Below are 10,526 nucleotides of genomic sequence, written 5' to 3' on the forward strand. Positions count from 1 at the left end.
GCACCCATCAACAGAGTAATAAGGAAATAAAGTACAGGTATATTAATACTATATTTTATTAATACTGTATTATACTTCCCTAGCAGTCCAGTGGTTAAGACTTTGCCTTCAAATGCAAAGGATGAGGGTTTGAACCCTAAGATCCCACATGCCTTGCAGCTGAAAAACCAAAGCATAAAACAAGCAATGTTGTAACAGACTCAATAAAGACTTTAAAAATGATCCACATAAAAAATTATTTTAAAAAAATCAATGCATACTATACTGCAGTATAGTCAAACTTCATGTCATATTGGTAAGTCAAAAACCCTTAAAATGCTAATAACGCATACCAACTTGCAATGTAGTCACATGTTAGTTATTCAGTCATGTTCGACTCTGCGACCCCATGGGCTGTAGCCTACCTGGCTCTGATGTTCATGGATTTTCCAAGCAAGAATACTGGAGTGGGTTGCATTCCCTTCCCCAAGGGAATCTTCCTGACCCAGGGATCGAACCCAAGTCTCCTTCACTGCAGGGAGATTCTTTACCCTCTCTGAACCACCAGGGAAACCCATGCTGCCATAAACACACATATAAATGCAACAAAACCGTTTCTAGAGACACTTCGGTGTTTGTAAATGTACAGAAGAATGTATACAATATTCTAGAGAGTGATAACTGGTTTGTGTGGGACAGAATTGTGGCTGGTGTGGAAGAGAACACAATGTTTGTACAATGGTCGAATATTTTACAGCTACAGTAAGGGATTCGAGTCTTTCTCATCCAATTAAAAATTTAAAAGTCAGCAGATCAACCATTTAAAATCCGTGGAACTTTAAAGTATTTCTGGCCTGATTCTTTTAAAGCAAGAAACAACAACAAAAAACAATGATTCAACCTTCAAAAGGAATAGACAGAGCCGACAACATGAGGTTAAAATCAGAAGGGATACTGAAGTTGTTTTACAGATGAAAAGTAATGATTAAAAAAAAAAACTTTTTCAGTTTCAAGAGATGATAGTAAAAAAAAAAAAAGAACAACAACAACAAAAAGATGATAGCAATATTCAAAGACGGATTGAATTTTCTACTGAGCAGCAAACGACTGGGCCCAATCTATTTGTGATCTTCTGAGAAAGCTGCTTAACCTGCCACTGGCATTTTTAAAGGAAATTGTAGGAGACTCAGGAAGCGTGTGACTTCGTGAAACGGGCTTTCTTGGAGCAAATGAGCTCCCAGAACTTCCAGCGCCACTTCATTTCACAGGCGAAAAGTTGAGGCCTCGTGAGGCGCTGTTGGAGGATTCCTAGAGGCTCTGAGGGAACTTCTCGACCTGACTTACTCGTTAAGAGAGAAAAAGGTCGACCGCTGGCGGAAAAAGAAGTACAGAACCACACTGGGCAAAGCGCCTTTGCTGGACCAACGGGAGGAGGCTGAGGGGCGGAGCCAAGATGGCGGAGGAGGCGGGGCTTCCGGAGGTGGGGGCCGGAGGAACTAGGACGGGGCGGAGCCTGGTAGGTTACCGAGGCCTGGGAGGCGGGGCCAAGGGGGGGTGGCCTTGAGCCCTTGGAGGCTAGGCTGAAGGCGTGTCCCGCTCAGGCGCCGGCAAGGGGCGGGCCCAGGAAAGAGGCGGCCTGGGGTGGGGCCAGGGCTCGCGCAAGTCTGGTCCACGCGGTGGCGCGACTCTGCGCGGCAAAGATGGCGGCCTCCGGCTGGGCGCGAACCGCCGTGGTTTTTCTCTGTGCCTGTGATCTGATGCTGCTCCTGCTGTTGCCGCCGAGGGCCCTCGCCGCCGAGGGCCCGGCCGAGACACCCGGCGAGGCCACCCCACCTCCCCGGAAGAAGAAGAAGGATATTCGCGACTACAACGACGCCGACATGGCTCGTCTTCTGGAACAGTGGGAGGTCTGCGGCGCGCGCACACCCTCCCGGCTCTTCTGTCCGGGGTCCCTTTCTACTGACCTCTTACCTCCTCCGTCTTGGGACCCTTTACACCTCCATCTTGGTGTCTTTCGACCCCCTAACCTCCTCTGTCCGCATGCCAATGGCCCTTACTGACCCACACCAGCTACCGCTGACCCTCAGTGCCTCTGACCACTCCATCAGTCTGCCGACCCCCGCCCCAAAGCGTTCATCCCGACGTCCTCTTTCCACCGTTCCTCGGGCCACTGCAGTCACGAGTCAGCCTCTCACTTTTCAGCCCTATTTTGTCATCAACGCCTCGGCGTTGCTCCCGGTGGTCAGCGAGCCCTTCTAGTGAAGAGCGGGGGGAGACCTTTTCCATCCCATTCCTGAGAACGGAGTGCGTGGGTGGGTGAGGGGTATGGAGAGGATTATCTTCCAAGAGCGCCCTTCGTCGTTCTCCCGCATTGTAAATAAGGATTCACAGTTCCCATTTTGGTATATGTCCCTGCTGAAAGTTTTTGTAAGTTTTGTGCGTGCCTTTAATTTTTTGGACGGGATAGGAGGCGTTATTAAAGGCTAGTGGTTTTTTGTCTTGCATCTCACATTTTTCGTTCAAGGGAGCAATGACTTGCTTTTGTGCGAGTCAGTTTTCTGGTTACTTGAATGGGTTGGAATGTGTAATGGCAGGGAGAGGGTATTAACCTTTTTAGGTGAAGTTCACTAACCAAAACCATTGTTGCTGCCTCTTGCCCATCCATAGGTGGTTGTGTTTTCCTGGTTTATTTGCACTGCTGGTGAAGTAATGTCAGAAACTTGGGTTCCACTGTGTATGATCTTGAGTGAGTCATGTTTCCACCCTAGACTTCAGGTTCCTTATGTGCAGAATGAGATTTTACTGGATGATTTCTTCCAGTGCTGATGTTTTATTATATTGTGGTTTCCCATGTGTGTATGTGGGCTTCCCAGGTGGCTCAGTGGTAAAGAATCCGCCCGCCAGTGCAGGAGATGAAGGTTCTATCCCTGGTCCGGTAAGATCACCTGGAAGAGGAATTGGCAACCCACTCCAGTATACTTGGCTGGGAAACCCTCTGGACAGAGGATCCTGGCAAGCTACAGTCCATGGGATTGTAAAAGAGTTGGACACAACTTGGTGACTGAGCACGCATGCACTTGGTGTGTGTATTAAATAGAGGCTTTCAGACGTGAGTTTTAGTACCATCTGATGTATTGACCTTGGTAGCTTTGTGATCCTCATTTTCCTTATCTTTAAAGTCGGATAGCATCCCACTTTGCAGGGTTCCTTTTTAGGTGAATTGAGCTCCCCTTTGCAGACACTGCAAGTGTGAAAGCCCTGCCCCAGCAATTGCAGTCTTTTTGTGGGAGAGCAGATCCATCTCTGGGTGCTTTTTTATTTTTAATCTCTCATTTTTAAAAACAATTATTTTATTTTTGGCTGTGCTGGGTCTTCGTCACTGCGCACAGGCTTTTCTCTAGTTGTGAGCAGGGGCTACTCTCTAGGTACAGTATGTGGGCTTCTCATTGAGGTGGCTGCTCTTGCTGCGGAGCATGAGGGCACTAGGTGCATGGGCTTACTTGCTCTTCCCGGACCAGGGATCAAACTCGTGTCCCCTGGTTTGGCAGGCAGATTCTTACCCACCGTGCCACTGGAAAATCTAAGGGCGCTTTTTTGAAGGAAGCGGTACCTCCTCCCCTGGTGGAGGTCCCTAAGGTCTTCCCCCATCCTCTGCCAGTGTGAAAGTCATCGCTGCAGGGAGAGGCCTGCCTCAGGTGTGTGTAGGGGGTGGGGGTGGTGGCAGGAACGGTGGCACTCCTTCCACTGTGTTAATGAGTCCCTGTTGGTGTAGAAAAACCAAAGGTGATTCTTACGTTACTGTAACCAGGTGCCACCAGGTGCCGGGGAAGGGATAGGTGGGGAGATAGGAGCAGAGCCAGACAAGCGAGTTTGTACTTAAGTGTCACCCTGTCAAGCCGGTGACCTGGAGTCAATTATTCACCTTCTCTGGGCCTCCTCCACAGCTCAGTTCAGTGTGCATCCTACAGGGTTGTCCTGAGGTAAGTGAAAGTCGCTGTTGTGTCCAACTCTTTGCGACCCCATGGGCTATACAGTCCATGGAATTCTCCAGGCCAGAAATACTGGAGTGGGTAGCCATTCCCTTCTCCAGCGAATCTTCCCAACCCAAGGATTGAACCCAGGTCTCTCGCATTGCAGGCAGATTCTTTACTCTCTGAGCCACCAGGGAAGCCCTGTCCTGAGGTGGGATATACTAAATGAACAATGCCTGTGACCTAGTAGCTGCTCAGGAGATGGTAGTTGGTCTTATTATCAAGGACTTGGGAGGACGAAAAGCATTTACAGGATAAGGGAGTTCAGCTCTGTAGCTATGAATATTGACAGACAGCATTGGAGAAGTGGTGAAGCCAGTCAAGAGTGAAAGACTGGCCTGGAGGAAGGGCTGCATAGAGTGTGGGAATGGTCACTTGGTCACATTCTCCGCCCCCAGCCCTGCCTGGGGGTGAAGGTGTAATTGCTTTCAGTTTAAAGGAAGTGATAGAACAGGTAAGATTACTCAGGGAAGCAGGGCATCTAAGAGTAGACCTGGACAATTGCACCTACATCTGAGGTGTTGGTTTTTCTGTCGGGCCCGACTTTTTGTGACTCTGTGGACTATAGTCCGCCAGACTCTACTTTCCTTCACTACCTCCCGGAGTTTGCTCAGATTCATGTCCATTGAATCGAGCCCGTCTAATCCTGTCTGTAGCCCACCAGGCTCCTTTGTCCATGGAATTCTCCAGGCACGAATACTAGAATGGGTAGCCATTCCCTTCTCCAGGGGATCTTCCCGGCCCAGGGATTGAACCTGGGTCTCCTGCATTTCAGGCAGATTCGTTACCATCTGAGACCCCAGGGAAGTCCGTACTATCTCCTGGAGTTGGTTCACACTCATGTCCATTCAGTCCGTGATGCGGTCTCAACCATCTCGTCCTCTGCTGCTACCTTTTCTCTTACGGCTGTGGTACTCTGTTTTTTCTTTTCTTTTTGTAACTGAAACTCACAGTCAGATGTATAAAATAGATATTAAAGGTTCTTGAAAAGATCCTTAATCTTACTGTATGTGCTAGACTTCTGATTAATTATATTTTCATGAAAAAGAAATGGTCCTTGTAACCTATGGAGTTAATGCCATGACTATTAGTAGAATCAGCTTGAAAAATAAAAATATTCTAGGTTGTTGACCCAGCTAGAAGTCTTGAAGTATTCTAAGGAGACCATAAACAGGTATTATGGTAAAATAGAATAGAATACAGTCAGAAACAGCCTGTGAGTTTGGCCACCAGGAGTTCCTATGTACTTTAAGAGGGTGATTTCAATAGTTGTTTGGAAGCTGGGTTACAGCGGGCCATGAGTCTCAGCAAACTCCAGGAGATGGTGAAGGACAGGGAAGCCTGACATGCTGCAGTCCATGAGGTCACAGAGAGTCTGACATGATATAGCGACCGAACAAGTGGTAACAGCACCATGTATTAAGTATGTATTGCTTGCCTTTATGTCATTAAATTCCCAGGCAAGCTTAGAGGGGAGATGCTGTGATCACCCCCCTCCCCATTAGAGGTGAGGGAAAATGATTTTCCACTAAGGCCACACAGCGAAAGGACTGGTGCCTGGAGCCACACGCAGGCCCACAGGACAGTGCAGCTCATGTGCTTGCCTGCAGGTCGCCAGCAGCTCTTTCAGAGCCAAGTGAGGAGGAAATGGGTCAGTTGAGAGGGTGGCAGAGTTGAGGAAAAGGTTGGCCCCACACTGCTAGGGCTGTGGGGATCACCCAATTCTGCTTTTCCTTTTATAGACAAGGAGACAGGCCTAGAGGATTATGGAGTCTGGTCCAAGGCCATTCAGGTGAGTTAGGGAGCTGAAGCCAGATCAAATATGGATCCCCTTCAGACATGGCTTTAGAATTATCTTGTTCTCTTATTAAAAATATGTTTAATACAGGACATTATTGTTGGTGTCTTAAGCCTCAGCCCTCAGTGATTTGTCAAGAGGCCCATGTAGTGATATATAGGGCTTTTTGTTTCATTTTAGGTTGTTTTTTTTTGTTGTTTTAAGTAACAGCTTTATTGTGGTATAGTTTACAGGCCTTATAAGTTCCCTCATTTAAAGTGTACATTTCAGTGGTTTCTGGACTGTTCAGAGAATTGTGCAGCCAGCACCACAGTCAATTTGAGAACATTTGCTTCACCCCCAGAAAGAAACTGTGGTCTCAGTCACCCCACCCCGCATTCTTCCCAGCCCTCCAACCAGCCCCAGGCAACTTCTCATCTGCTTCCTGTCTATAGCTTTGTCTACTTTGGATGTTTGGTATAGATAGACTCCTGCAGTGTATGTTTGGTCTTCTCCTTCACTTACCGTGATGTTGTCAAGGATCATGCATATGATAACATCAAGCATATGTTTTTTCCTTGCTGAAATTAGCCTTTTCTCCAAGGAATAACTGATTCTTTTGTGTATTTTTAGCTCATTTATCTTATATTTATTTAGTTGGCATTCTGTTGTTAATAATTAATTGTTTTGTTTATTTCTGTGGGCCTGGATCCAGTGGTTCTTACTTTGTTTGGGGAGTTCTAAACCATTCTGTCATTATTTTGATTTTCAGATTATTCCCGATTAGGCCCACAAGCTCTGCTTCATGCTGGCTTCTGTGTCATCCTGACACATCCCATAATCCCATGAACACTTTCTTACTTTCTGATACAAGAAGATGTTCCAGACTAATCTGTTTCCTTTGCCAGAATTAGCTTTCCCCTGTGGAACACTAGTTCTTTTAAATATTTTTATCTTGTCTATCAAAAAGATCATAGGTTCCTTCTGCTGCCTCCAATTCCAGCCCAATACCACGGGTGCAGTCTTCTACTTTTGTATTTATAACTCCCCGCCTAACGGGGAGGACCCAGCTCTGATTATCCTCAGTGCATCAGTAGGTATTCCCTTCTCAAGCCTAGAGTTCACAGGTCGTGATTCAGTTGCTCAGTGGCATGTGGGATCTTCCTGGACTAGGGATCAAGCCCATGTCCCCTCCATTGGCAGGCGGATTCTTAACCACTGGGCCACGAGAGAAGCCTTTCTGCTATGATTTAGGTCATAAACCAGCCCTGACATTACATGCGGACATTCTTGCCTTTGCCAATTGTGCAGTGCACACTGTGTGATGCTTCCCTCCCCCACCCCCCGTCCTTACAGAAAGATGACGACATAGAAGAAGGAGACCTCCCAGAGCACAAAAGACCCTCTGCACCGATAGACTTCTCCCAGATAGACCCAGGCAAGCCCGAGAGCATACTGAAGATGACGAAGAAGGGCAAGACGCTCATGATGTTTGTCACCGTGTCAGGAAAGCCCACCGAGAAGGAGACGGAGGAGATCACCAGCCTGTGGCAGGGCAGCCTTTTCAACGCCAACTATGACGTCCAGAGGTAGAACCACAGCCTTGCCGAGAAAAGTGGGCTGTGCTGGGCTTTACCTCTGTTGGTGTGATGGGTGTCATTCCTGGCAGTACTTGGCAGGGCCCTGGACCTTTCCTGTCTAGTCTGTCGCTTTTACATTTATTTACCTAGTTTATTTATTTTTCTTTGAAGAAGACCGCTCAGGTTTGGTCAAAGCCAGTAAATTTGTTTGTTTTCATATCTCATTTGATCCAAAAGCCATTTATCTATGTATCTTGAACTTCCCTTTTATCTGAGTAAGAGGCTATATAGCTTTGCCTCTGGGGGGGGTGGAAAATTAGTTGACGTCTGAGTGTGCCTCTCCCCTTAGAAATCCCTGCCCACGGGACTGTAGCTGTGTTCACGCAGAAGCTTGGACCAGACTCTCTTACTTTAAAGTGAAGGAGTCTGGTCGTCATGGGTCAGTATGACCCTGAGATGCAGTTTTGAGGAATTTCCTTTTTCTTCATCAATAACGGTTTCTGAAATGTAGCGTCTTCCAATATTTTAGCTCAGGAAGTACAAAAAGAATCAAAAGGAATACTCAGAGTGTCTAGGGTGGCAGAGTGCTTTTGTGAGCATAAGTAGACACCGGGGAACGAGCGAGTGCTGTGGTGGTGATGGCCCCGAGCTCTCACTGATAAGAGTGGGGGGGACGGTGCTTTACACACGCCCGGACTCGGTTCTGTTCCTGTCTGCTCCTTGGGACCTGCGGAGTGTGGACGTGCTTGGCTGCCAGTGGTTAACCTCCAGGGTTGAGTTCTGTCCAGTCACCGAGCCTCCTCCTGAGCCCTCTGTGGGCCTCTTGTGACCCAATCCAGACTCCTGTTTGTCAGTCTGTGTCAGCAGAGGCTTTTTGTCACATGAAGCCTTAACTGGGCTCTTAAGACTAAAACAGACCCAAACATCTGCCTCCCTCGATTCCGAGGGAGAGGTCCTGAGCCCGGCCTGTCTGCAGCCTGCCAAGGCCCCCTTCTGACCCCTCCCTTCACGTGCGCAGCCCCTGCACCGCACACACAGCCCAGGTCCTCTTTCTCTTTTGATCTGAGCCGACTTGTTAAATAGTTGAGCCAGCTAGTACTTTCCAGCAGTGAATGTCAACAGCTTCTAGGCCTGGGGAAATAGGACACTTTGTTCTGTGTTCATGTAGAATTTGAAGGGGATTCTCTTTTCTTAGTTAAGTGCTGCAGGCCTGTTCTGAACCGTTAGCCTGCACCAACTGTGTGCTGACCGTGGTCCCTCTGTCTGTCCAGGTTCATCGTGGGGTCAGACCGTGCCATCTTCATGCTGCGTGATGGGGGCTACGCATGGGAGATCAAGGACTTCCTGGTCAGTCAGGACAGGTGTGCTGACGTGACCCTGGAGGGCCAGGTGTACCCTGGCAAAGGGGGAGGAAGCAAAGAGAAGAATCAAACCAAGCAAGAGAAGGGCAAGAAAAAGAAGGAGAGAGACCCGAAACCCCGGGCTTCAAAGGAAGACAATCGGGCTGGGAGTAAGAGGGAAGAGCTGTGACGGGGCAGCCTCGCTGTGCAGAGGAGGGGGGCATGGGCGACCACACACTCACAGGCTTCTCGTCTCTGCTGAGAAAGGTCTGCCATGTGGCCAGTTTCTGGTCAGCAAAAGAATTACTGTTTAAAAGGCTTCAAGTAAGAGGACAGAGGTTTTGTAATTAACATGGAACACTGACAGATTGACATTTACCATAAAATCACTTTCAGTGGAAACCTGCAGGTGTGGCTTTTTCCCACTGAAACGTGGAGGCATCTTTGGCTGGACCATGGCACCACAGCCCTGGCCCTACCTGCTTTGACCTGCAGCCTTCTGTATTGTTTCTCTTAAACAAAAGGATACCAGGTTCTCATCAGACGAACTTAAGACCCTCAGATGCGTTGAATCAGTCTCTTGCAGACACCACGTCCATTACTGTGAAATTAAAAACAGGCCACAGGAGCACAACTCAGTGCTCCGACATCTATGTACACAGTCAGGACGCCAGGACACGTGAATCCCAAGTCTCTGCAGAAGACACAGAACATAAAATCACGCAGCTTGAAAATCCCAAGTAATCACTTGAAATTTATTGGATTTAAACCCCTCTCATCAGTTACTGAGAACTCTTGATATCAGTCAGATTTTGTGTGGTCTGTGAATCCAGGGGTCCTGTCCAAACAGGACCTTACTTAGGAAAGTAGTGCTGGTGTCACGAGTCATGTGCTCCATCTAACATGATGATTTTCCAGGGTGTGACTCGGGCGTTGGCCAAGCTTCTAAACCTGTTCCTTTGATAAAGTGCCTAAACTTGTGGTGATTTTGTATGGTACTAATATGATGTGCTACCTGTTACTGTCTGACGTTGCTGTTCCTGTGTCACAGCCTTCTCTGAGTGAGAGTTACAGAATTTATACCCAGCTGTCATTTCTAAGAACTAAAATTATTTGTTAAAAAGAAAAGCTTCCATCATGATTTTAGCAAATTCAGAAAAGTTTAGAAATCATCATTAATGGTACAGAGTGAAACGTCTCCCCTTGCCCCCCACTGCCACTGCCTTGTGGAAGCTGCTGATAATTTGTTGTTATAAAAAAAAACAAACACACTTACCAGTTTATAGTGATCTGTGGGATGATACGTGTTTGTTTTAGCCTCATGGCACCTAGTTCCCGTTATTTTGGTAACTTATTTTCTGATTTCCATGTAATGATCCATGCCCGCTCCATTTTCTGTTCTGTGCTGGGTTGGTGGGGCGGGGGGTGGATGTTTACCCTGTGGGCCCCCCACTCCAGGGTGGAATTAATCTTAGGGTGAGTTTGCATGAGCCACCTCAGGAATCCCTGGTAACTCAGATGTTAAAAGAATGTGCCTATGATGCAGGAGACCTGGGTTCAGTCCTTGGGTCAGGAAGATCCCCTGGAGAAGGCAGTGGCAACCTGTTCCAGTATTCTTGCCTGGAGAATCCCATGGACAGGAGAGCGTGGCGGGCCACAGTCTGTGGAATCTCAAAGGGTGGGGGCACGATTGAGTGACTTAACACACACATACCCCCCAGGAAGAGGTGTTTTCTGTTTCTTGCACAACTTGCACCCAGGAGAGTGAGGCTGGAGCTGCTATTGCCACCTTGCCCCCTCCAGGGGAGAACTGTCTCAG

At 47.9% G+C, this 10,526-nt stretch overlaps 1 protein-coding gene across 1 annotated transcript; it reads left to right on the top strand.

The window, feature by feature from the left end:
* Positions 1 to 1,630: 1,630 nt before the first annotated feature.
* On the top strand, positions 1,631 to 9,978 carry MESD (mesoderm development LRP chaperone). Its single transcript, XM_020897778.2, has 3 exons — positions 1,631 to 1,886; positions 7,144 to 7,376; positions 8,639 to 9,978. The coding sequence occupies exons 1-3, from the start codon at positions 1,680 to 1,682 to the stop codon at positions 8,895 to 8,897; spliced, it is 699 nt and encodes a 232-aa protein (XP_020753437.2). The 5' UTR covers positions 1,631 to 1,679; the 3' UTR covers positions 8,898 to 9,978.
* Positions 9,979 to 10,526: the final 548 nt, after the last annotated feature.

This window comes from Odocoileus virginianus, chromosome 16, assembly GCF_023699985.2.
Source record: "Odocoileus virginianus isolate 20LAN1187 ecotype Illinois chromosome 16, Ovbor_1.2, whole genome shotgun sequence".
Taxonomy (NCBI): domain Eukaryota; kingdom Metazoa; phylum Chordata; class Mammalia; order Artiodactyla; family Cervidae; genus Odocoileus; species Odocoileus virginianus.